At 45.7% G+C, this 27,487-nt stretch overlaps 2 protein-coding genes across 2 annotated transcripts; one reads left to right on the top strand and one right to left on the bottom strand.

Moving 5' to 3' along the window:
• The first annotated feature begins 227 nt into the window (after positions 1–227).
• ARL6IP5 (ADP ribosylation factor like GTPase 6 interacting protein 5) lies at positions 228–10,292 on the top strand. Its single transcript, XM_041459887.1, has 3 exons — positions 228–553; positions 8,038–8,255; positions 8,574–10,292. Exons 1-3 carry the CDS (start codon positions 378–380, stop codon positions 8,744–8,746), a joined length of 567 nt encoding a protein of 188 aa, XP_041315821.1. The 5' UTR covers positions 228–377; the 3' UTR covers positions 8,747–10,292.
• A 1,792-nt stretch (positions 10,293–12,084) lies between these two features.
• LMOD3 (leiomodin 3) lies at positions 12,085–18,382 on the bottom strand. Its single transcript, XM_041459873.1, has 3 exons — positions 17,927–18,382; positions 14,713–16,095; positions 12,085–12,611 (listed from the first exon to the last, which is right to left on the bottom strand). Exons 1-3 carry the CDS (start codon positions 18,221–18,223, stop codon positions 12,585–12,587), a joined length of 1,707 nt encoding a protein of 568 aa, XP_041315807.1. The 5' UTR covers positions 18,224–18,382; the 3' UTR covers positions 12,085–12,584.
• Positions 18,383–27,487: the final 9,105 nt, after the last annotated feature.

Raw genomic sequence — 27,487 nt, 5'->3', positions numbered from 1 at the left:
CCCGCAGTGCCTCCTCGGCTGGGGCTGACACTTCTCGCGGTTCCCTCCCCACTCACCCCTGGTATCACAGACGATGCCAAGTGGCTTCGCCACGTGAATGCCCAACGTGCATCACCACTCCCTGAAGGAACAATGAATTTACAGCGATTATTGACAGCAGCCCCTGCCAGCTGCCAGCCCTGGGCGGTGACACACGCCTCTCGCTTGTGCTGCTGCGGCTGCTCGTTCGCGGAGCGGCGGGGCCGGAGCGGAGCGGGGCCGCTCTCGGTGCCGCTCTCGGTGCCGGTGCCGCCTCAGTACCGCTGTCGCTGTCGGTGCCGGAGCCGCCCCGGGGCGGTGCCCGGTGCTCCCGAGCCTGCGCGGCGGCGGCGGCGGCCATGGAGGTGCAGGTGGCCCCGCTGCGGGCCTGGGACGATTTCTTCCCCGGCTCGGACCGCTTCGCCCTGCCCGACCTCAAGGACATCTCGAAATGGAACAACCGCGTGGTCAGCAACCTGCTCTACTACCAGACCAACTACCTGATGGTGGCCGCCGCGCTCGTCTCCATCGTGGGGTCAGTGCGCGGCCTCGCGGTGCGGCCGGGCCGGGGCCGTGCGGTGCGGGGGCTCTGCGACCCGGCCCGGTGCCACGGGAACGGGCCCGGCCGGCCCCGGGCGGGGTGTGAGAGTACAGGGGCGGGGGAGCTGCCTTTTCCCTTCCTCCTTTCTTCTTTTCCCCTCTTTTCCCCTTACCCTCTTGCACTCCCCTTTCCCCTTCCCGCCCCTCCTTAAACCCCTGGTGTCGTTTAGAAATGTAGAGGCCTGGTTCGCAGCCTCCCTCGGCGGGGGAGACTCGGTAGCAGTGGGGTTTGCGGTGTGTTGGTGGGGTGTGACCGGCCTGAGGGTTCCCTGAGCGTTATCTCCCTTTCCCACGGGCTGCGGACACCGCGCCCGGCGGAAGGCAGCGATGCTCGGGCTGCGGGATGTCGCGGGGAGCGGAGCCGCATCCTGCGCAGCGATCTCTGCTTCCTCCTGAACCTGCCCAGCGCGTGGGACACGCTCAGCTTTGAATTTAAAAAAAAAAAATGTATCGATACATTCTGCTCTCTTGTTACCGTCCTAAAGTAATGTTCAGGGCAAGCCGTTCTCATTTCTGAACTAGCTCATGCCGAAAAACCTCACTGTAAAATAAATAAGGTACTCCTTTGTTTTGTTCTGGTGGGCAGGATTCAGACCTTCGAGGTAGGACCATCTGCTGGTACAATGTTGTGTCACACCCAGCATTCCTGTAGGGAATCAGGAAATAACCTTATAATCACCTTCTGAATCAAAGGCTATGTGACTCTATTTCAGGTACTGCTCTAGGATCTTTGGTCAGAAAGCTCTTAAGCAAGACATGCAGCAGAAACGATGATTAAGCTTTTAATATGGAAACTGAAATACTCCACTCTTCTCAACAAGCAACGCACAAATGCTTAAATTGGAGAACTGCCCAGCCACCAGGCCAGAGTGGCTTTGGCTGAAGTACATCTTATCTCTTATGTTGCGGAGGCTTAAAGTGATTCCCCTAAATCAATTTTTTTTTTTTTTTATTTGCAGGGGGTAAGCATTCTGCATCCTGTTAGGGCTTCTGAAGCTGTTGACCCAGCATCTAAGTTGATAAAGATCCTCTGGCTCACAGGGGACTTTGCCCTGTGCTCAGTGAAAGGATAGGCTCAGAATCCTGAATTTTCTTCTTCATGCATATGATGGTTTTAGGTTCAGTATAGTGGCATAGGCCTTGTTCTTGTATATTTTGGCTGGGATATGTTGCAGTGATCTTTACAAACTACTAGGCTGGCAAAATGAGACTTCCATGGTCTTGCTGTTCTTCTGCCACTTCGTTCTAGATTTGTGTGTTCATTACCCTCATTAGCAGCACGATGCTGTAGCCAGCTCTCAATGAACTGATAAATCACAGTGTCCCTGGAAAGCAGGGACAGCTCTTCTGCCCAAGAAGATGGGAAAAGACTGTAAATAATTTTGGTATCTCCAAACAGGGTATCTCCCCATAAAACAGGGATGGCACCAGCTTTTACTCACCCTCCTAAATTCCTGCTTTTGAACTCTGATTGCTTTTCTTCAGATCAAGGGAGATTTGTCTCCCACTTATTTCCTACTAATGTGCTGAGGTGGGAGGTGGAGGAGGAAAAGAGCCACAGAAGATGGAAACTAATATCAGAACTGCAATTATAATATCTTAATATTGAGTGATAACCCTCTGTATTGAAAACTTATGGATGAACAAGACCTGAAGTGGGATCTTTATCTCACATATTTTTTTATTGCATGTCTTAAGAGTCTTGGGTATATGATGAACTGATTCTTCTAACATAGAAGTAAAATCAGATGGGAGAATAATTCTAAAGGAGATGGGATAATACCTCAAGAGAGAAAAAGTATCCATTTCTTTTAATAAAAATATTTTTTCATTTGGCCAGACTGTGGCTTTGGAAGAAAGGTAAAGAAAGTTCTCCTGATAAATTTAAATTGATGACTAAGTTGTCTTTCATTTCATTCTGTAATGGGCAGGAACCCCTGATAAATGATGAATCATGGCTTTTTAGGAACTCCAGGGCTGTGTCCAGGCCTAAGGGCAGGATTATTGGAACCACTAATAAAGTGGTCTTCCTGTGATCAAAACTAAATCTATGACCAACTCTACCTGCTCATAAACCATCTGATTATATAGACAGACTTGAAATGCAAAGATGATATTTTCAGCTGTTGCAGTACTGTGGTTGTGCTGGGCTGACACTGAAATTGTAGCCCAGAGCTTTCTTGATACTGGAAATACTTTGTGCCACGGCTTTACTGCCCCTCCTACAACAAAGCTGAACCTCTCCAACCTTTTACCTTCTCTCCACAAGGTGTGGAGTAACCTTATCAGGAGCACAGTGGAATTGTAATGATCTTTTCTGCATTGTGTCCCTGCCTTTCTCCCTCCATTTGCCTTCTCCTGTAGCTACTGTTACTGTAAATTAAGTTGTGCTTTGCAGTAATGCAGATTTTACTTTCAGCCTACAGGACTGGGTAGAAAATAATAAATCAAGTGAACAAAAACCTAAAATTTGTGAATTAGTGCCACTCCACAAATACAGGCTGGTGGTAGTAGCCACACTCCCTCCCTGCAAATTCCTTTAAGAAGGACTCTGGACTTGTCTGCTTTTTCTTTTTTTTCCCCCCTACAACTCTGTTGCAGTAGGCTGCTGATAAAAAACAAGCTCTTGACAAAATTGTGCCCTTTCTCCCAGTTATAGAGGAACTGGACTCCCTGTTCTTACCCTGGGCCAGGGCCCTGTCATTGTGAGTCCTGTATGAATTTTTATTAAAATCAGGGCCTTCAGTGCCTCCCACATCTTGCAATTCCCTCAAACAGTCAATTTGGTTAATAAGTGAAATTTGTCTGTTCTTCCACCTACTCCAACAAGGCCTCTCTTATCATGTAGTTCAAACTTAACTACTTTAAATTCATGTAATTTCATCTAGGCTTTTGTTGCCATGTACTTGCTAAAAATTAACTTCAAAATCTGACAGTTTTAAAAAAGCATGCTGAATTTCGGAATGCTGCATGAGGGTGCTCATTCTGTCTTGGAATAATATTCTCCTTGCAGGCTGAGGTTTGATGTCTCTTTCCTTTGCCACTTCTTCAAAGCATCTACTGTCCATCTGTACAACCCCAGCAGTCCACAACTGTGTCATATTTTTTTTTCCATGTTTCTTCCCCAGGTCACTACCTTAGCTGATGTACTTGTAGGGATTCCCCTTGCTGGAACAAAGGCTCCAGGGCAGCAAAATGTTTAGTTTCTCTCATGCTTGATGAAAGACTGAGTGAGCAAAACACATAATTTTAAATCACGTTGCATAATAATATTTGTGCATAACTTCATAAAGGTGTGGCAGTTCTGCAGGCAGGAATCTGTCTCCTGTTCTCAGAGCCATGCAAGTGAGCAACAGTAGGTACAGAAGCATTGCTAAATCCATGGATGCTGAGGAGTATCCCTCGAGACAGTGTGCTATTTATAGTTTTGTGTGCTACCTGTAGTTACAGCTGTATAACCTCAGTGAAAATCAGAGTATGGGACAAGAGGAGGCAGAACTTCATCTTTCAAGTTATTTAAATTAATACAAATGAGCACATTTTAGTGCTCTAACCTGCCCACTGCTTGGGCCATGGTGGAGCAAAAAGCCTTCTAAGAAGGAATTTTCATGCTTATTTCAGCCTAACTGAGCTGCTCTAAATTAAAAAATGTTCTCAATGACTGCCAATCTCCTACTCAGTGCCTTTGTTCAGACTTGCCTGGTCACATGTGAAAGAAACAGATGTGACAGCAACTGCTGAATAATCACCCCAAGACAGTCATCTAAAATGGAGATGATATGAGGATGGAGCTATCTTGCCTTTGCTTTTTATGTGGCCTATCCTATTTCTGGGCTTGTGATGCTGGAGGCTACTTGCCTTACACAAAGGGTGTGCCTTGCCAAGCTCTTTTTTCCCTGTGCTCCAGCTGTATGTCCTCCCCCTCTCCTGCTGTAAGGCTGTGCACAAGTGTGCAGGTATGAAACAACCTGACAAAAAGAGGTGATGTGATAACTCACTGAAAGCAGCTTTTTGTGTTTTCCTGCTCCTGTGTGAGAATTCTGACCTGTTTTGTGATGCATGTAGGGAAGTGCCTAGAAATACGAATCTAGTTTTAAAAAAAAAAAAAAAAGTATTTCATCTGTTTCTGCTGGCCAGGGGTAGCTGCCAGTACTTCTTCCCACAAAAGTGCACCCCCAGCATCCCTGCTCTCCTGAGGCTGCTTCTACCAGTACAAAGTGTCCCTGGTCCTACTTGACACAGGACAATGCCCTGTCCCTGCAGCCATCCAGGATGTTTCTTTTCATGAATTTGTTTTCCCTGTCTCTACTTTGTATCTAGGTAGAAGCTGCAGGAAACCTGGTATCTGCAGGGCAGCAGGAAACTGAATCTGGGTGATGGCTTTTCCTCGTCACCTTGTCCCAGATGTACTGGAGGTCACAGCATCCCACCAGGGTTGTACCTTGTCACCACAGAAAACAAAGGAGATCATCCAGCTGGGGTGCTCTGGGTTGGTGGCACCCCCAAATGCTGTTAGTCCTGCCACACTCACTGCTTTCAGGGTCAGAGAAGTTAGTGGGTTTTATGTCCAACACAAAAGAGTTTTTCTTCCCCTAAGTCCACTGAGCAGTATAAACTCAAGTCACCGTACCCTTGCCATGCTGGTAGGTCTGTGCATTACATTTTTAGATATTTGAGGTCTCATAAATCCCTGCTAAAGTGAATTATATTTAGAAAGTGTCTTGTAACATACTTAATGGCTGGTCAATTACCTTTCCTCTGCATTTCTGAAAGACTTGCAGACTCCTTGCCTGAGCACAAATTTGTCCTGTTGTGTTCTGACCTCTGTATAAATAAGGCCAAATCAGTGTTGGTGGTTCAACAGTAAGGTGACTTCTAGAGCTGTTACACAGCTCTCTTTTTCCCCAGTCTCTGTTGTCCTAAAATTACATATCCCTGTTTTTTCCTTTTTAGTTTTAGCTATTGTGCTATTGAGAGCAGCGTGCCAACAGATCTGAGTGAAACTGGACAATGGAATTCTGCCTTCCTTAATACTGCCATTGTTGTAGAAGAATTTTCTATCTATGAATTTCTAGGATAATCTTAGATTGTGCTGTAAATTATGCTGTGGGTGAGTCAAGCAGTAACGGGTGGCTCTGGCATATGACACTGTATCCAGCACTGTAATCACCAGTAGCGAAGTCTATGGACACATGGCTGATAATGTGAATGCTGGTTTTCAGTGGCAACTGTGATCCCCATCTGTGTTCATGTGGCTCTGAATGCCTTCACTTGATACTTCTGTTCACTGTTCCCTTGTACACGTTGGAATGCAGCCCACTTCAGAAAACGTGTGATTCAAATCACTTTTCTTAGAAAATAGGGATCTTCTGAATGCATTCTCCCCTCACCCATCTTCATATCCTTACAGCCAGGCAGTTACACAGAACCTGTGTAATACCAGAAAGAAATGTAGAGCAGAGAAGTCTTTGTCTCTTCCTCATAAATATGGAGGGATGGTTCTTCACCACAAGTTTCTGAAGTTGTAATAAGAGTAACGGGAAGCGTAGGGGCGATAAGGCTTTAAGAGTATTTTCCAGGCACATTGAAAGTGTGGAGTGGAGCTCTGCCTAGATCTTTGTTGCTTCCAGGATTATCTTGTCCATGGATTTTTAGCAACAAAATAAAGATTGCTGTGAGTTGTGTAAGTTTGGCCATTTCTGCTCCAAGACAGCTGAGGTGTGGAGGTGAATCCTACTTTAGGAATCTCATATGTCCAGTAGTACATATATAACCCAGGCACCAGTGTGGTCCAGTCATGAGTCACCCTCCTCCTGCTGCAGAGGAGCACAGATGAAACTGATTTCTTTCCAGAGCCATGCTGTTCACTTTTTCCAGCCTGGAAACTTTAGATTGACAATTCAGAGCTAAATATAATCTGGCTGGCTACAGGGAGTGACTCAAATGCAACAAGCAAGTCTGGCCTGTCACCACTTCCAAAAAGCCCGGTTGGCTTTTCAGCATGAGTAGCAGAAGCAGGTGGGGAACTACTCTGAATTTTAATCTTTTTCTGTCCAGCTGTCCCATCCCCTGTTGGCACAACTGACTTGAAGAATCAAGAGCCAGTCCTTGCTCTGAAATAATTCTTGGGGGTTCTTCCTGCTCCAGGCAAATGCTCCCTAGCACTGCAGGTAGCGTGTTGGCAGTACCAGTCCAGCAGATTTCTTCTGCCTTGGCCGGATGTGAAGCACAGACCACAAACCATAACATCCTCCTTGGCAGTGGGGAGGAGTGGTGAGTCACTGGGCATGGTAGCTCTGGAGCAGCAGGATGAGCTGCAAAGTCTGCAAGATTAAACCTTGAGCATGTCTTCCTTTCTTGGGGCGCTGTCATAGTTGTAATAGCCCGGAGGCCTCAGCTGCTGTGTAATCAGATCAGTGCATGTGAAAGCCAGAAAATCAGAATGCACGTGAATTCACATAACTTAATACTACTGAAGTGAAATACCACAGAGCTTGGACACTGGGTGAATACAGAAACAAGCTCAGCAAAGTCATTGCTGAACACTTGGTTCTGAACAAGCTCTGAATACTTGGGGAAGTGGTTTGAGCAGGTGACTTTCTTGCCTTCACCCAAAAAGGGACCTGCTGTTTATAGTCCAGAGCTGATCCACTTGATGGCTTGGTTTGCTTGGAAACTCTGATAACAATAACAGAACACAAACTTTCAGCAGTGTCTGTCTTGCCTGGCCTGGCTCTTCCTCCTGTAAGACTTTTATCACATACTCCAGTTCCTTCTGACTCTCAGGCATGCTTGCTCGCAACTGGGCTTCCATCTGTTGTAACAGATGTAACATCTAACAGTGGCAAGCTACTTTTGCAGGTTCATACAATTCTTTTGTTTGAATGTAAACCAATGAGAAGGTTTATTCAGAAATTAAAAGTAGTGAAGTAACTTCCTTTACTCAGTGTTCTACCTTTCCCATTTTGCAAACCTAGACAAGGTAGCATGAAGAGCTAGTTCATCTGAAGGCCTAGCCTGAACCTGGTTTTGGTCATGTGAAGGGAAAAGATCAGTCAATGTTGTCTCCATCTGCTGTCTGGATATGCTGACTCTGCGTGTGATATCAAATGAATTGATTGCAGAGATAGGAGGGGTCCTGGTGGGAAGTGCTTCTGTGATGATGTGCTGCAGAAACTCATCATCCTGAGCTAAGCTCAGGAAAAGAACTTAAAGACTATCCAAATTCAACACTAAGGGTTTCTTCTTCAGTTGTAGTTTTTCCTTTATCTGCTGCTAAAGACCTTGGTGAAGGTCTTCACAACAGCAGCTGCCTTACCTCCCTGGTAACATTATCACTGAGCTGGCTGATCCTATAGCCACACAAGTCATGAAGGTTCTGAAACTGAACTCTTTGGCTGTTGTTCCTCTTCTCTCCAGGTTTCTGAGTCCCCTGAACATGCTCATTGGTGGCACTGTGGTGGTGCTGGTTTTCCTGGGCTTTGTGTGGATGTCACACAACAAGGATGTACTCCGCAAGCTGAAGAAGCAGTACCCAACCACGTTTGTCCTGGCCATCATGCTGTCTAGCTACTTCTTGATCTCCTACCTGGGAGATGTCATGGTGTTCATGTTTGGGATCACACTTCCTCTCCTCTGTAAGTATTTGTTCTCTTCTCTGGGGGGCTAGAGGTGTGTGACTTGAGCTTTCTCAGCCACGTCTGCAGAGTCTCAGTCAGCTGTTAACTTTGCTATCTGTGTTTAAGTGGTCCCAAAGCAGAATTGGGGGAGGGGACACAAAGCAGCACAAGCCATCTTTAATGTTATTATTAAATGGGTACCTGTGGTTACTTCAGCAGTCATTGATACATCATCATCTTCCAGTGATGTCACAGTGCTGGGATTTGTCTTAAGTGCTGCCAGAACTATGCATTCCTTGGGCATTAACAATTAATGAGGGTGTTTTTGTCATGCAGTGATGTTTGTCCATGCTTCCCTGAGGCTCCGGAACATACAGAACAAGCTGCAGAACAAGATGGAGGGGATAGGCTTGAAGAAGACCCCGATGGGCTTCATACTGGATGCTCTAGAACAGCAAGAGGATAGAATCAACAAACTGGCTGACTACATATCTAAAGTGAAGGAGTAAGCAGCTGCAACATGGCATTTCTGCCTGTTGCAGGAGTGTAGTTGCTATTTACTATTGTTCAAGCTTGCTTTCAGTTTATGTACAAAACAGGAAATGCATGTGGTACAGGTTAATAGTTGCAGGATACAGGTATTCCAAGGTCTTCAGGGCTCCTCTAAGAACATACAAACAGCAACTTTTTTTCTATTGTATAGCAAAATGTTCTGGTGTTTACACAAATACATACTAACTTAACCATGTTTGCTTGTCTCTTCTTCTGGGGGTAGAGGAGGAAGAGGTAGAAACCTATGGAATGCAGTCTCTCAAACTGTCTTGTAGCAAATTGATCTATTAAAGCAACACCCCTTTCATCTCAGTTCTGAAATATTGCAGTTCAGCCAGGTCATGCTGGGTAGCACCTTTGAGGCTGGTGATGCTCAGATGAGCTGGAATGTATCACAAGCAGGTATCTCTTGCATCCTCCAAATCCCTGCCTTGAGTGCTCTGTATTACAGAGACCACGTTACCAGCTTAACTGGCACGTGGTAAAACTGTGCAGTGCTTGTACCCAGTGTGGGTTCCTGTCCTCACCTCACAGCCCTCCTTTAGCAACCCTGAAAAAATCTAAATAGCTGTAAGCATGAAGAATATACATGGCACTGCCTGTCAGTCCCAGTAACATTTATCTTCAGGCTCTCCAAAATCCTCATCCACAGAACTGCTACCCTCTGTAGGAGAGCCAAACTTCCTTATGTACCAAGCATGGGAGAAAAAGAGATAGGTTGGATGAGCTGAGTTTCTACTCCATTTTTTAAATACTGCTACTTTAGGACTTACCTGCTTTAGTCTGCACAAGCTGTTTGTAGATGGAGGTGTATGTGTGTTCCTGAGCGTGGGTCATCTTTTTCTTTCTTCTCACCCAGAATGCAAAGATACAGGTCAAACATGCATCTGTTGACTCTGTACTTCCAACACTCCTCAAAGGAATAAACTGGATTTCAGGTTTACAAGTAAAAGCAATAAATATCAAGATACAATTTTTGAAAACCCATTCCAAATTCATGAAGATATTTGCCTGTTAAAACTCCTGATGTTGAAAGCAGTGTGGGGGATTCTTTTATATATACACAACTTAACTGCCAGCTCTGATGGAATCATCTTGATAACAGGAGCTTACCAACAACAGGGGGGGAAAGTTGTCCAGGTGAGACTCCATTTCAAATATTCTTGCATTTCTCTTTTCTAACCAAGTAATTAATTTAACAAAAAAGCAAGGATCCTTGAAGTTGAAGCTTTTGTGTAACTTGCCATGCTGTTTTCATAGTGAACTGTGTAGAACTCTGAACATGTCATTCCATTTAAATGTTAAGGTGATCAGTATTTATCAGAAATGTCTGTATATTCCAGCTGAAGAGTCAATGGCCTGTTCCTCACTTGTAGCGCATGGTCTTTGTTTTCAAAAACTGTTTCCACACCTAAAGAACATAGTAGCCTATGACTTCATCATTACAGTAGCATTTTAAAAACTGCACAGTTACGAAGAAAAATAAATTCTAATGGTTGGAAACTCAAGTTTGTGCCTGTGTCTGTGGTTGGGGTGGTGGGAGATCAGTGTCACCCTGTGGCTCATGCCACTACCCATGGTGGGGATTAAGCTGCTGGCTCTGACTGCTCTGTGTCAGCTTTGTTGAGGCCCAGGGGACCTCTGAGCTGAAATATTCCAGCCTTACTCTTGCATCCTTTAAACAGCTGCACTACAGAGGCGGAATACTTAGGATATTTCTTCGTGCAGCTTCGGTCTCTTATATAACTCAACTCTACTTAACTGGGATTTCAATTCCTGTTAATTACCTGAGAGGGACTTCTGCTTCTAGGATTACTGAGAGCTATGCCTATAGCAGTACTTGTACCAGCTCTGCTGCAGTCAAACTAATGGTGTGATCTCTGTGTCTGCATCCCTCCTCCTGTGATCACTGAGAGGCTGCTCGGCGGGGGAACATGGATCAGAGCAGAGTTTCACAGGTCATGCTCTATCCACCCTGGAAATTCATGTTTGGCAGCTTTTGGGTGTAGCAGTAATTGGTGCCTGGCAGCTTGAATTGGAGATTGTAAAGCACTTTATTTTATACTCCTCTGTGCTTCCCTGTCCCAACTGCTGCAGTCTGAACTGCCCCAGCCTGGCCTTGAAGCCAGTCTGGAGAGCAGCATGCTCCAGGAGCTTTCCTGGGCAGTTACTTGGTGCATTTGTCACTTGCTGCTGTGCTCTGTGCAAGGGCTTGGTTGGAAGTACCAAGCTTCTTCCTTTCCTGCTCTCTTTTCAAAAAGAGAGGGCTGCACTGAAAATTACTTTTTTTTTTAACGTCACTTCCCTGTTATGTGATGCTTTAATGCTACTTGCTGTCTCTTGGACAATACAGAAACCAGCTTTCCCAAGTTTGGGGCATTACATTTGCAAACAAAAGCTGAGAAGGAGCTTTACAAGTTTGGAAGGTGGAGATTGGAAAGAGACCAGGTGATAGGTACCAAAAGGACAAGAACAAATGAAAATTTGAACAAGTGACAGTAGAGACTACCTTGGATTCAAGAGATCTTGGACATTGCTGATACTACAGGACTATTAAACATGGGAAGGGGGAGCAGGGTGGGACTGGGATTTAGCTGCCAGAGGAAGGTTGCTGAGAGTTGCCACTCAGGGATTAACTCACCTGAAGGAAATCCTGCCAGTAGCTACAAAGCTGTGCCTTTGGATCAAGCAGCCACAGGAAGGTGCATTTTAGCACAGGGAAAGCCTTTATTCTTTCCCTGTGTCTTATAGCTTTAAAAAAAAAAAAGAAAAAAGCCCCTAAAACAATTGGTCTCTTGTGGATGTATTTCACAAGAGTGTGACTTACCTGTAGCTGCTTTACAAGAAGGACAGAAGAAGAACTTAAAGTGATTTTAAAGAGGAAGGAGAAAAAAAAATCACAAAAATATTAAGGAAAAACTGAGTTGTGTATATACAGGTTTTACCCCTTCAAATCCAGCCCTGCCAGGATGTGACATGCTATTCACACATCATATTAGGAGGAATTAGGAGTTTCTTAAACCCCTGGAAAAGAGGTGAGGCCACAAACAGCATGGAGAGAGACCTAAAATGGCATTTCAGTGCTCCAAGGTGGCTGCAATTAAGGATTGCAGTAAGAGAGTGGTGAATCACAGGGAATGAACATCACAGTTCTCAAAGCAGAGCGTGGCATCATCTTTTAAATGCTGAACAGGTAAATAAATACCCACTAGACATTGTTCTGAAATAGAGGGAGTTTGTTGTACCAGAGCAGTCGTTCTGTGAGTGCTTTGTTAGCAATGGAAGTGCTGCACACTTCTTACAGAGAGAGCTTTATTTCATTTCTGTTTCCTTAGCCTAAAAAATGAAGCTGTATACATGGAAACCAAATACATTTCTCATGGACAAGAGAGTAATAAAGTAGCATGTGTGTGAAAAGAAAGATAAGATAAAGCACAGCGCGTTCCTGCAGAATCTGGCAGCAGAAGGACAACGTGGAAGCAAAATAGTTTGCTGACAAACTAGAAAGACAAGGTTATTGATGCCTCTGAGAAAATACTCCCACAACAAACTGAAGCCTCAAATCCACTTGGCAGACAGATGGCAGCAGGATTGTTTGATACCTGATGGAAACACTTAGCACTGACTTTTCCCATGCCAGTTTTCACACACTTATACAAGTGTGTATCACAAGCTTTGTTCCCAAAGAGTTGAATACACCACCTGGGTTCTGCAGAAAACATCTGCTGAAACAGTTGTAAGCAAAACTTGAGTAGTCCTTATTCCAGATTGTTTTCTTCGGGTCAGTCTGGTCTCTCACTCCAGCTGCTTTGGCAACGGCACCTGGACAAGGACATGAAGTATTAGGAGGAGGAAATTTCTCAGCCTTATTTATCAGACCAGTTTAGTCTAATACAAACCCACAGAAACTAAAATATAACAGCTTGGGAACTCCAAGGAGCTCTGCTTGGGAGCTCTCTTTTGTTTGGAATGCCCCACTTGATGTTTGCAATGCTTAAGCTCCAGGAAATCAATTTGAAGGCCTTGAGTCCCACCACAGAGAGAACAAACACCCGACTCAGCTCAAGCAGCTAAACTCCATTTTAGAAATAAAGCTGAGGGAATTGAGGCAAAAAGGAGCTACTAAGATCATGGAGGATGCCCCAAATCCAAGACAAGTGGTCTGATGACAGAGGCCAAAATAGAGCCAACCCAAAAAAGCCCCAAACAATCCACCAAAACAAACCACCCCAATCCCTCAGTGTATGTGTCCATCATTTCATCTTTCCATGGGCTGTGATAGCAATTGTTATCTGGCATATTTAGCATGCACCATGAATTGATCTGTCTATTTTTAACCCCACAGCTCTCATGGATGAAATCCTCCTGATCATTTTGGGGGGAATGGCCGGGATTCAGTATCAGCCCTGGCAGGTGGCAGCCCTGAGGTTTCTCAGCCACTGCTGTCCAAAACAAGGGCTGTGCCTGGCAGAGAACGAGTGCCATTGTCCTCCAGCCTCCTGAGAGCTGGGAAGGCAGCAGCTCCCACGGCCATGAAGGACCAACCTGCACAATCTGTGAGCTTTGCACAAGCAGGTCTTGTTGTCTGGGATGTGGAACCAAAAGGCAAACCCTAGACTGGCCTAGAAAGGCCAGAAATGTCCTGAGGAGAGGCCTTGGCTGCAGCCAAGTTGGACTGGCCAGCAGAAACTCAGAACCCCAAACCTTGCCTACGGGACAGAATGTTCAGGGTAATCCTGGACCAGAATCTGAGGTCACTGCAGAACCTGCACCTGCCAAAATATCAGGACAAACTACTCTGTCTGGAATTACTGAGGAAATAAATAATAAATGAAAGCAAAATTAGTCCCACTATATTAAAATGTCAATATTGAAAGAAAAAATAACTACAAAATACTACTTGAACTATTTTTAACTGCAAGGGATTTTCTGTCCTCTTCCTCAAGCCTTGGCAACACAAACAAGCATCAAGCTACAAATACATCAGCCAGCTTTTAGGATGTCTTGAATCAGTGCAAGGGAATATAACAGGTCAGGAGAGAAAGAAGTTAAATCTGGCATTTTGAGAAGAAGCCCATGAATTTGGTACCCAAGTGAGACCATACCCAAGAGGCAGTTTTCAGTTTTGGACTGGCATTCTAAAGTCAGGATGATCTTGAGCTCACTTGAGTTCACCACTGAGCCAACTTTCAGTGGCAAAGTTTTACTTGAAAACAAATATAAAACCCCCTACAGTACCACTACTTTCTTCCCACAACCTTGTTCCATTTTCACTGCTGGTGGATCTAATTCTTTTTTTCCTGTTAGCACTAGAATTTTGCAGTTGATCTACATAAGGACAAACAGAAGAATGAGCAGCAAAGGACCACTAAAATAATACATTCCTTGTTTCTGGGTGAAGCAGGCAGGAGCAGGGCTGCAGATGGTGAGTCCAGGCTGGATTTCAGTGTGTGCCAAGTGACAGTGCTGTCTTGTGTAAAGTGAGAGCTAAGGAAAAACACAGCTATTGAGGAGAGAAACATGGAGTTTATGGGGGACTGCTGTGAAAAATAATACCTGTTGTACTCCTGAAAAACAGTCTCATAATAGCACAGGCCTGTCATAACTAATACACTGTTAGGAGCACAGTAAGGTGAGTTTCTGCAGGTTTTTTCACCTCCTGGGTGAATTTCCTTTCTTTTACCTTGTGGGTGCAGCCAGGGTTGCACAAGGCTGCAGCCTTGGTGCCTGCAGTGGTTCCCTGCACAAGCCATACCTCAGTGCTGCTGCAACACAACCAGGAGTGGCAGCCTGGCACAAAAGGGTGGCAATGCCACGTGCAGGTGCATTTGCCAGCCCTGCCAAAGCCAACATTCCCAGGCAGGGCTCAGAGCACAGCAGGTGAGTGCCCTTTTCCCCCTCAGAGCCACCACTCTGCACTTACCGGCTTGAGGTAAGCCACGTTGCTCTGGCGGATGTCGTTGAGGAGCTGATCTCTCGGGGTTATTTCCACCAGGGGAGGGGGTCTTCTCCTGGGAACTGGTTTAAGTGTTTTGATGACATCTTTGAGGTTGGTTTTCTCAGCGGGCTCCACGTACTCTGGCACCGGGGGTTTGCGCTGAGTCTTCTTCAGCTTGACCACTTTGAAGCTGATGGGTTTCTCTCTGCACGGCTGCTCGGGTGCTGGTGGCCTCGTGTTCTCCTGCCTTTTGCTCAGTGACACAGCTGCAGGGACAGGGGGTTTGGGGGCTTGTGGGGGCTCCTGCATCCTCAGCTGGGGCAGCGGCACCCCCAGCATTTCCCACATCCCAGGAGGCAACCCAAGTCCATTCTCCAGCATCGCTATCAACTCTTTCTGCTCTTTCATCTGCTGCTGCCTTTGTCCCTCTTGCCTCTTTTGCCTCTGCTTGTCCAGGTTCCTGCTGAGCAGGTTGGTCACCACCATCCTGGGCCCCGGCAGCTCGAAGTGATAGCCCATTTTGAGGAGGGTGTTGTTGGCTTTCAGCAGCCTGGCAATCTCCATCTCTGCCTGGTGGCCCAGCAGGCCCCGCTGGTTGTGGAAGCGGAGCTCCGTCAGCGTCTCGTTGTACTGCAGGCAGCGCATGATGGCCACGATGCCTTTGCCAGAGATGAAGTTGGAATCAATGTTCAAGGTGGTGATGCTCCTGTTCTCCCTCAGCATGTTGGCCAGCGCGAACGCCACGTTGTCGTCAGCCCCCACGTTGGCCAGGCTGAACGTTTTTATGTTCTTATTCTTCTTCATGGCGTTGACAAAATCTATCAGCATTTCCTTGGGGACGTTTTCTATGTTGTTCAGGTTGAGCTCCTTCACGTCTGGGTTGTTTTTTCGGACTTTCTCCAAACTGTCTTCTAAATTGGTTTGATTTCCTGAGGGCCTGGCACTTAGCTTCATGAAGCTGGTATCCAGCGCTAACTTCTGCGGGATGTTCAATTTTGATATTTTCTTTTCATTTTCCTTAGGCTTTTCTTTGATTTCTCCTGGTTCTGTACCTGGCTTCTGACTTATCTGGTTGATGTGACTGCTCTCATTGGTGTAATTCTCCTTTGTTTCCAATTCAGTCTCATTTTCTTCTTCTTCTTCCTCTTCATCATCTTCCTCTTCCTCCTCTGCTGCTTCTTTCTCATCCTCCTCCACCACTCTCTCCTTATCACTTCTATCTTTCTTTGTGTCCCCAGGTTGTGTTCTTGACTCAGACACGTGCTCATTTTGGTAATGTCTCTCTTTTCTCTCTGTTTCTGGCATCCTCTCCCCAGCCACCTCGCCACTTCTGCCGGCCTCTCCCTCAATCTCCTCTGCAGCACTTCTCTGAGGAAGACAAAACCTCACAGCTGAAATAGTTGCAAAACATCTTTGTTACAATAACTTTCTGCTCAAATAAACACGTAGCAGCTGGATTTAGGTCCCTCTTTGCCCATACAATAGAGAATAATCCTTAAAAGTGTCGCTGCTGTAAATTCAGGCTGTTCCAGCTTGCTTGGGAACACAGGAACAACTTGTTCCTGAAGAGGCTGCAAACCAGTTTCTCATCTTTGCCTACTAAATTAAGTCCTAACAATTGAATACTGAATATATTTAATGATATGTTAAGATGGTCTTTGAACCCTTCTGGGGGTTAAGAGCTTCTGATCCAAAGTCTCTTTCTGGATTTAGTGCAATCTTTATAATTTCTTTGACAAGAGAGAAAGTTTCCTTCATGTACCACAAAGCACTGGACATCAGGGTGACCCCCTGATGGTTTGCTCAGCCCAAGGAGGAGTGAAGAGGGCACGTTGTGACCACTGTGGAATCATCCAGCACAAGGGACAACAAGGCCACCTGCTCTAGCAGTCCCAGAGCATCACACCTAAGGCAGCACCTCACTGAATATGAAATATTAGCTCAGTTTGGAGTCCAGAGATAAGAAACCAGCCCCTGCACAAAGCAGTTGCAGGGCAGTGAGGCTTCTACCATCCAAATAAATTAGTTGCAAACATCCACCAATTCCAGAGACACTCCCTGCTGAGATTTTTCTTTGTCAAGCATTCAAGCATCTTTTTGCAAGCGGTTCCTCCACCACAGAGAAATGCTAATAAAGCACTAATGAAATCAAGCTATTTCCCTGAGATTTGCACTCTTCAGGCAGGACAGTGCCATGGCTTGTGCTGCACCCAAAGTCAGACTAAATGGTCCCAGTCCCTTCTGCCCTTGGGGCTGTGGCTCCCCTTTGCTGTGGTGGTGAATAGGTTTGGGATTTTTTGACCAGCTGTGAATGCAGCAGCCATCTCCACGCCCAGGTTTCAGATTTAACCTCAGAAGTGTTTACAAAATTGTTTTGAGTGTAAGAGTGTTGCAGAAGGAGAAAAAATTCCACAGATTTCCCCTGATCTCCAAAGGCAGCCCATGAGACCTGCCTTGGGTAGTCTGGGATGTGCCACACCGGTGTGTATTAGCAAGCCGCTGGTATTTAAAACAAAAATAAAATAAATCAGTTACCTCAAATTCACTTCCAGTGAACTTCACATTCAAGTATGGATGGGTTTCATCTGGCCAAGTTTCAATTCTATTAACCTATTTTTAAGTGTAGCCCTCATCCTGAAAGATATCTAAGTATGACCTTAACTTTATTTCAAAGTCAAATAAATTTAAGCATTGTATTGAGTACGGTTGAACTAGTTCAAGAGTTTGCATGCTTGGTTGTTAGTATTCCACCCTGTTAAAATGCAGTGGTTTGGGATTTTTCTCCAGTATGCCATTAAATTCTGTCAATTAATAACTTAATTTGTATGATTAATATAATCTTCCATGGAAAAGCAAAGTGGTGTTCTTCCATATGCAAAATCAAACTAATTAGAGTTACATCCTCCAAAACTGATCTTGTGACAGTCTCTCAGTGATTTGCTTTACTCAAATCAGAATTAGGATTTTTTTTCTATTAAAAAGCTTAAGTAAATATTTGGGAAAAGCAATTAAAAAATTACTAACCCTGACATCAGTCCAATCTGGATTCTATCAGTGATGAGGCTTTTAGGATTAATCTGCATTTGTTTGTACTCTACCTTACGTAAGGGACAGAAGCAGGGGCAGGTTAAAATATTAAAGCTATAAAACAGATCCCACTGCTGATGCATAATAAATATTTGTGATTTTTTCTTGTTACCTCAGAGGGCAAGAGGGTGACAGGGACTCTCTCATCCTCGAGCATGCGTCTGGATGCCTTCTGCCAGTACAGGTAGTCAACCAGGGACCTGTGGTCGAAGCTGCCCGTGGGGGGTTTCTCTGTCTGATCCCTCTGTATCATTCCAGTTGGGATTTCAGGGTCTGGGGCCATGACTTCCATCTCGCTCTGCAGCTCCTTCAGCTCCTCAGGGGACAGGTTAGCCAGGATTTCATCTTCATCAATGTCCTCAGGACACACGTCTTCATCGGAGTTTTGGCCGAGTTCAGACATGTTCATTCTTCCCTCCTTCCTCTAACACTTTTTAAACCTAAAGAGAAAGATAAATTTCAAAGGATTTTCTTTTTTCCCCCCCTCACTAGCAGTAGCTGATCTGGTTAAATCGACAAGTTCATGTTTTGGTCCTGAGCTGTGGCAGCTCCCGGGCTCAGTGCGGGACACAGCCCGTGCAGCTAAGTCTATATTAAGCTGCACTTGGCTGGATAAAGAGAATTTATGGCCATGCTCCATTTTCAGCAACCTGTCAGCTGTGCAAACCCTTCTGACATTTCAGTGCAGCTGGTGTGTCCCCCAGGAGGGAGGCAGAAGACAGACATGTTCCAGAGGATTCCCAGGACACTGCACTGCTCAGGGCATCACCCTGGAACCAGAGCAGGATGAAGGGACATCAGCAGCACCTGTGAGATGTGCAGGTGAAATCCAGCCTCTGGGAAGAATCAGAAAGGTCTCTGTGTCCATAACACCTCCAATTATCTCTAAAGGGCCACTGTCACTGTAGGAGACGAGACAACACGACACAGACATGCTGCTGCTTTCAAGGAGGAAAAAGGGAAGTTTATTTTTTGACTCCAACATTTATAGATTTCCAAAAGTGACAGCGGATTGGAGGGTGAAAGTGCCACCTCTCCAATGACACTGGACAAACCAACAGCCCATCAGATTTCTCCTCTTCCGTAAAAGAATGCAAAACAATAAGTTGTTTACAGAAAGTGTGTGAGAAAGTTTGCTACAAGAATGCAAACATCAGAAGGCTTAGAAAATCTTAAAAAATCAGGGTGACAGGCCACAGACCACAGGCCCTGCTCTGCCTTAGGCCAGGTCTAAGCCCTGGCTGACGGCCACAGGGGGTTTTGGTGTGAGTGCAGCCACCCTCTGTTGGTGACTCTCTCCTCACTTCCTCATCTGGGGAAAATCCTCCAAGGTAAAAAAAGGATGGTAGAGCTGGTACAACATGCACCTTGTGCCTGGGGACAGGCACCAGCCCCTTGAGGCAGCCTGAGTGCTCCCAGGGAAGCGTTTCCCATGGCACATCCCTGCTCCCATCCAATGCCACTGCCTGCTTCTTGACTGGCCTGGCCTTGTCAGGAGCATCATTTGCTCTGTCAACTCTTCCTGGCTGACAGTTCATCTCAGGCTCATCCTTCTCCTGCTTTTTGCCAATTTTTTTTTTTTTTTCAGAATTAATAAGCAACTACAAAGATTTACTTTGTTATATTTGTAGACCTGATGTAACTCCCCAAACTCCTTTTTTTGTTAGGTGTCCATTTCATCCAAGTGCCTCCTTCTTTCTTCAGAATATTTTATAGGCTGCTAAATTCACATCGCCATGTGCATGATTTCTTTGTAACAGTAGAGTAGCAAGTGTGGTTATTTTTGCTACTCACAGTTTGGGCCGTTTATTGGATTAGGAAGATTTCCTCTCATAATTTCAAATTTTCTTTGCAGGGGTATCAAATCAAATCAAACCAAATCAAATCAAATCAAATCCTGACCTTGCAAATGCAGCTTCCAAAGGAACAAAACCATGGAGGAGAGGCTATGAAACCATGCCCTGCCAATTTTTAAACCATATTTCTCATCACACTCTCAACCATGCTCTGCTGGAGTCTGCCAGCAGCAAAATAGGCTCTGCATGATGTTGGTGTCTCTTTGCTGTGTTTTGTAACATGAAACATGGAGTTCTAAGCCCTGTTAACCTCTATTAAAAGTCCATTATCCAAAGGTCCTCATTTGATTCATGCTGTTACACAGCAGGGAAGAGGGCAAAAATTTAAACAGAATAAGTGGCAAATGAAAAGATAATAAAAGCCCAAGCCAAGAATGCAATGGCTCCATTTACCCCTTTGGTATTTCAGGGATGTCCTTATCCTTGTTTTACATTATGCAGTAGCAAGCACAACAACAGACCCACACATCAATCTATCTGCTCCAGCAGCTCCAACCCCAGTGACTGCTGCCCATAATAGAGCCCATCAAGGGTTTCCTGATGATCTCAAATAAATCAGTGCTGCTCAGCATGCTACTCTCCCAGACGATGCAGTTTGGGCCACAGAAGCTGTCTATTCCTTCTCACTTGCTAATTTCTTGCCTGTAAATAAAGCCCCGTGCCACCTTCTTGGGTTTCCATGATCTTCAGCCAGGCCATCTTGGTCCTGTCAGATCATCTAAGTTAAGCAGGGTCAAACCCATCAAGTCCTCTTGAGAAGGAAAACAGGGCTACTGAGAACACTATCAGGTGTTTGAAAACCACTTTTTCTCTTAAGCAGAAATATATCACTTGTCAATATCCCCATTAGGAAACTCTAGACTGGGAATGATGCCTTCCCCATCAGATGCAGAGCAGGGGCTGCCTGGTGACACCTCTCCTGGTGACATGGCTGCTAATCCCACAGATTTCCAAGGTGGATATCGTATTTTGCCTACCTTAGGTCTCTCCTCCATAAATTATGTTTCCAGGATGTACTTCCTTTCCTAACACACAGCTCAGTGTTTTGGTGTTCTGGTGACAGCACATTAGAGCAACAAACAACACCCTGGAGGTGAGGACACGCTCACAGTGGGTCTAAAACACTTTTCCAAGTCTAAACTCCCATCTTCTTCCCAAAAACATTTGTTGGTGCTCCTCTCAGAGCTTTCCAAAACAATCACACATTTGTCAACCTTCATTAAGACAGGAAAGCCACTTCCACTGGTGACACTTGCTATTCCCACACCAATTTGACACTCGTTCAGGAATCCCTGGACTAACAAGCTGCTACCAGAGGGCAGAGCTGTACTGTGCCAGAGCTGCACTCAAAGTCCCAGCAGAAGACAAGAGAAGGAAGTCAGGGGTACTGAGAACACTACCAGGCATCTGAAAACCACCTGTGATCGTGCAGCCATCACAGAGCAATTCCTACAGGTAGCAGCAGCTCAAAACTCACGCTAAGCAGGTTCCCAACAAGCGTTAAACAAAAGCACTTCAGGAGCACACCGGCAGAAGAAGAGGTCTGCCCTTGGTAATGAACCACTCTGACTGTTTGTAAGGCAGGTACTCACATATGGATGAACTCTGGAATGAAACCAGCAGCCTCTCCTGCAGGATTGCCTCACCTCATTGATTTTTCTCTCATTTAAACATTCTCTTCAAAAATTCCATCCTAGCCCTCTTGAAAGGCAAAAGACTGACAAGTTCAACTTGAATATCAGCAAGGCCTGACTGCTGTGTCACCATTTCACAGGAGGCAGCCCCTGTTTCAAGTGCCTAAAAATGTTCTATTTTTAAGGTAATTGATGCTTGCCACACATGCTGTGGCCAAATATTGGAGAGCAATTTCTGTAATGCTGGCTTTCATTTTTTTTGTTATAAATGCCCCCACATTCACTCCCCTCTATCACCAATCCATGGCATTTCCAAGTGCAGCTGGAAGGAGTCAGGAATGTGCCCATGTAACATAACCTTGCATTACTTTTAAGAAACTCGCAGGCTGATGGGAGAGTCTAAAATTGACAATCAGTGGCATAGAGCAAGCATGCCCAGCAATGCAGTGTAACCCAATACAGGGATTATAAAGGGTCAGATGATGGGATCTTAACAATAACAACCACAGGGGAACGGGAGCAGTCAGAGAGAGACACCCTGTGGGAAAAACACCAAGGGGAAAAAAATCACCCACCACACCTCCAAACTCTTCCAGATATAAATATACCAGATTAAGTTTGTAGCTTAAATAGAGTAAGGACACCTGACTTTGGAAGAATTTGCCCAAGTCGCTTGAGTCAAACCCTGTGAGAAGCAGCAGGCACAGCAGGCTGGGTCAGGGCAGGAGGGAGCAGCAGGGATGGGGATATGAGCCCTCCAGGGCTGCCCCAGCTCAGCCAAGCACATGTGACCGTGCTGAGATCTCTCATCATCCCCCATGATCTCTCCCATCATCACTGTGTTGATGTCTTGTAATTTCCTCTGCCTCTAGAGAAGCAAGCAGAGCTGCATCTCCTGTTTCAGTGGGACCTGGATGCTTCTAATTTGCTCCCCCCAAAAAGTACTTGGCGATTTTTTATTTTTTTTTTTTTTTAGTTTCCATTTTTAGAGAAATCTGAGAGCAGCTACAGTACCTGTGCAGCAGGAAATAACCTCTGTCATCATCCACCTTCTTGATTACAGGGAAAAGAAAATGTTAACAAGTGTAGGGAGAAAAGGGGAGCATGGAGAAGACTTTGGTCATGACAGAAATCAAGGACAGAACATTTCAGCCTGGGGAAGGGCACTGACCACCCACAGTGGCCTGTCCAAAGCAATCCTGTAGGAAAGTGCATTGGCAAGTCAGATGTGTATGCTTAGGTTTGTATCAAAAAGGGTTAAATAATCAGCAAATGGGTTTCTAAATAATTTCAACTGTTTAAAGCCATTAAAAAATATCAAACCGCCCATGCTTTTGGGGTAGAAGACAGCTCCACATATGAACACTGACACTGAGATTTTGCTGATGGGGGTCTGGAGATGACACAAAAAGCAACTGAGCTGCTCCTGGCAGTCTGGGCTGACCCAGGACAAACCTTTGCCCCATTCAGAGCCAAAACCTGTTCCAAATCTGACCCCCAAAGAAAGACTTTCTGTGCTTGCTTGCCACTGGGCTACACCTCCCTGCCGTCTCCCAGATAATTTTTTTACTGACCACATTCTGAAGAGGCTGGAGCAGCACCCCCAGCACAGCCAGAGGGGCTGCTCTGCACCGTGCTCTGTTACACGGAGCAGTTCTGTGGCTACAGGAGGGAATTTCTGCTCCCAGACATCATTTATAGCACAAACATGGGCAAAATGCTGAAACACTCAGCACTGGTTTCTGCTAACTTGGTATTTTCCTTTCCCAGTTTGTTATTTATGTGACCTTGGTGAAGCACTTGTAAACACCTGAATGTTTGCATCCCTGGGTGGTGGTTTGTTACCTCTTCTTCCCAAAGCACAGCACCAACAGCTGCCAAAAGGAGTAGAAAACCAGCCTGTGGCAAATAAAAAACAGGTCTGTGAGAGACCATGAGTAATTTTGTTATTTTATGGGGAGCAGGCAATTCATGATGCTTGTTACCTGACCACGACTTCAGGGACTGAGCTACAGCTCTACCTGGGGCTTTTCCCCCATGGGCAAACCCAAAAGCTGCCCTGAGCTGCCTCAGTGTGGCTTCACCTGCTTTGGGACAGAGCTGAGGCTGGCTATGGCCACCAAAAGGGGACACCAAGCCCTGCACCAGGGAGTGCCTGGGGACAGAGACCCTGGGGCAGCACAGCTGGCCTGGACACGAGGCAAACACGGAGCTGAACCTCACACTACCCATGGGCATTGCACAGGGCATTTACCCAAACGTTTACTACTGTTAACAGAGGGCTTGCTGTTCCAAATCTTCGTGCAAAACAGGCTCAGAGATTCAATACTGGCATCAGAAATGCAAGCTCAGACCTTGAGAGAAGACATTAATCTCCCTGAAAACTGTGCAAGAACCTGTCTGTGACAGCACGTGCAATTCAGCAATTATTTACTGCTAACTCTACCTTTATTCTCACAATTTATCTGTGCTCTAGGTTTGCAAGGAAAAAAAAAAAAAAAAAAAACCACAAAAAAAGCCAAACCCAGGAGTGACCAAAGCCTCATGCTAAAAGCAGTGGCTAGAATTAAATGTTAAAATGTACCCTCTCTTTTTAGGTCAAATCTGTATTTTCACTCCCAATGTTGCCTGGCAGCACTATTAGATCAGAACTGCAATAACACAATGTCAAAAATTCTTCAAGAAGCAACATCATAACCTTTACAAGGAGCAATCACCTCCACACTTATATGAAACACTGAATTCAGCATAAGCAAATCAGATGAGAAACAGAGTCATCCTAAGAAACAATGTCACCCTTCACACTGAAACAGGGTGTTTCTTTCTTTTACAGCATCCAAACCTCCCACAGCCCCACACCTCGTGTCCTGCTGCCACCAAAACGTGCCCACAGGCAGAGATGCTGCAAAGGCCACATGGCCACCTCGTTCTGCACACGTGGGCCACGTCCTTCCCTAACCTCAGGCTGGCAGCAGGTGCAGGGATTTCTTCTAGAGTTACTCCAGCCGAGCCCTGGCTGGCTGCAAACTCTCCTCCATCTGCAGCTCTTTGATGGCACTCTAATGATCCAATAGAAATTGAGATTCCTGCCTGCTGTGCTGGAACAGGGCAGGAGATGTCCAGGGAGGCAGGGCACATCCCTCTGCAGCCAAGGGCTTGCTGAAGGATTTATGGTGATTCCCCTCATCACAGGGGACAGACAGGGATAACCAAGGTGGATGGATGGCAAGGAGCTGCTTCTTGTCAGGAGTCTTGCTTCTGTGTCATTAAGGCCCTGACCTTTGTGCCATGTGTCCTCCTGGGCTACCAGCACTGATCACAGCTCACACCGCCCCTTCTCCCAAGGAGGAAATGTCACCTCAGGCTCCATCTGCTCCAGCAGAGCACAGGGTAAAAACTTTGATGATAAATCCTGCCCTGGGAGAGGTTTCACTGGGAGAGATTGCACTACTCAGCAGGTGAGGCCCTGCTGTAGCTGAGACTGCCAGTTTTATACCTTAGAACTTCATTAAATATGACAGAAAAACACAAAGGAGATGGAAGAATAGTGTAGAATGCAGGAATCTTCCTAGGAGTAGTGTGGATATATCCAGACAGAGCCAGGCAAGTGCAGGGAGCTTCTCCCCAGGCTCAGGAGCAGCTCTCCTGCAACCATCCCAAAGCCCAGAAGATGGAGCAAACCTTCAGTCTTTACAGGATTTCCTACACACGTTTTGGGATGGGCTGGGTCGTGGGGGAGGCTTCTCACCCACCCAGGAGCTACCAACACTGCTGCTGCATTCTTCGCACTTCAGCTGAGCAAGCCCAAGGTCATAAAGGAGAAGTCAGCAGAAACCTGCAAGAGTCACAGACTGAGTCACCTTGGCCAAAAAGTTTCATGTTAGTCAGGTGAATTTTAAAGATTAGTGATCTTAAAAGATTTTCTTGTGTTGGCCTGAGCCTCATCCCTCCTGGTCCCTGCACTGGAGGAATGTCCAACACCAGCCTCCCACGGGGCTCGTGGCAATTCCTATCAGTGCTTGTCCTCCCTTATCAGAGTATTTTTGTTCAAAACAGCAGAGAAGAAGCAGACAGTAATTAAAAATATCAGGCATGGCTTATTTTAGCCCAGTGCCCAAATTCCTTTTTAAGGATTCCTGGCAAGGACAGGGTCTTCTTTTTAATTCAAAGCACTCAAAGCCACTCCACTACACACAGATTTAAGTGGGGTTTTATTTCCCCTCCACACTCCCATCAGCAGCATCCACTTTCTGAAGAGAGAGATGTTTGTAAAATCAAACCCTGTGGGTCTGGTGTTTCACCTTATTCACATCCTGGTTTTGTTCTGGTATTACCAAATAAGCATTTCTAGGTATTTCTTCATATTGGAAGGGTCAGGAAGGATTCCAGAAGAGCACAAGAGGCAGGAAGGCTCCTCTCCTCAACTCTGCTGTCAGGCACTAGATGTCCTCAGTTATCCTGGTGAGGCAGGCTGTGGTTACACAGCTACACACAGATGAGATAGGAATTCAAACAAAGCACAGGCAATTTGTACTTCAGCTGTGAGCAAATAAGATAATGATTACAAGTATGTCTTTATTACCTCCTCAGCTGCAGTATACAGACTTGTTTCTGTCAACAGTTGTACATCTGCATCAAAACATCACTCCAGAAATGCAACAAAGCAAGCTGGGAATCTGCAAAGGGCAAAGTTAAAGGTTCTGGGCAACAACTGGCAACAAATGAGTGCAGCAGCAGCTCCCCTGATAGGCAGGAGATGCCACAGAGACATCGTGGTCTCCCTTTCCCTCCCTGTGCCACCCAAGACTGACCCTAAGCAACATCTGAGGAAAGCTGGATATTCTTATTCTCTTCTTCTAGGCCTCCTTCTTCACTTTGTATTTCCACCCTTCAGACAAGGGTGGAAACAAAACCCTTGCAGAGCCAGGCATGTGGAGAATGACAAGAGGGGCCTGAGAGCTGCAGCTCCACCACCCCACTTCCATTTCCAGTTCCTCTGCTCGGCTCCTGCTAACTGGAAACCCCAACCAGGCTCTGAACTCTGGCCCTACAGGTTTTATACACAACACCCCCAAATATAGCAGAACATCCTCAACCCAAACCCACCTCAAATCTCCATCTTCTCAACAACTTCATCCAAAATCACCCTGGTGCTTTCCCAGCAAGCCAAGCTGAGTGCCAGCCTTGTGCCAACACGGATGTGTTGGGCTGAGCTAAATCCTGAATGCTGACAGAAAAGCCAACACAGACCTCTGTGGGTACAGCATTGAAACAAAGGATTGCAAACAAAGCTTTAAATGGGGAACAAGCCTTGTTACACATCTCATTTCTTTTTTGTAGGAAAAGCTTTGATAGTGCCGATTCCATGAGCTCTAGGTAAGGAACTGGACTTGGGATCACTCAGCTTCCTGCTCAAAGCACTGGTGGTTTGCAGCAGCAGGGAGAAGCCAGTGCATGAAGAACTTGCCAGCAAACAAACCTCAAATGCTGCTTGGAGAAATGCAAAAGTACAGTCTTATGGGGGTAATTTTAATGGGCACACCTGCAGGTTTTTTTAAACACCTATTTTCACCAGCAACCTGGAAAAAAGAATAAAATTCAGTGGTGGTTGTGAAGTTTATGGGCAACACAAAAAGTAGGGAATGAAAGAGTTGAAGAGAGGAGAGTGAGAATGAACAATCTCAACTACTGGGTGACCAGGGTGCAGAAGCAGTTGTACCTCTGAAACCCAAGTCACTCTTACAGATAGGTGCATGTCTCAGGGAGCACAAACTCCAAAGAGGACCCAGCACTCGAGCAACACAAACCCTAAAAGCCACGTTCCAAATGGGAAAGGCTGTGGCAATTCCTAGGTGCAAGGAGAGATGAGCAAGAAGCATTTTCAACAACACAAGGACAGCTCTGTCTCTGTATCAATGGAGGGATGCTGAGAGAGCCCAGCGTGACTCCCTCAGTACAGCTGATGGAGAAGCAGAAATTCTGACCTGATATTTTGGAATCTCTGACCTGCCTGGGGCCAGCCTCCCTTCAGATGAGACCACTGACCCTCTGCACCCCACCCAACACCACAGGCCAAAAGAAATCAGACCACAGTGATTTACTTCAAAGCCCTGAAATAACACACACTGCACTTTCCCAAGCACTCAAGGAGAAACAGGAGGAATGCTGAAGTGGTTTTGGTAG

The sequence above is a fragment of the Pyrgilauda ruficollis genome, unplaced genomic scaffold, assembly GCF_017590135.1.
Source record: "Pyrgilauda ruficollis isolate IOZ18807 unplaced genomic scaffold, ASM1759013v1 scaffold10, whole genome shotgun sequence".
Taxonomy (NCBI): domain Eukaryota; kingdom Metazoa; phylum Chordata; class Aves; order Passeriformes; family Passeridae; genus Pyrgilauda; species Pyrgilauda ruficollis.
This window is presented reverse-complemented; position numbering and strand designations above follow the sequence as displayed.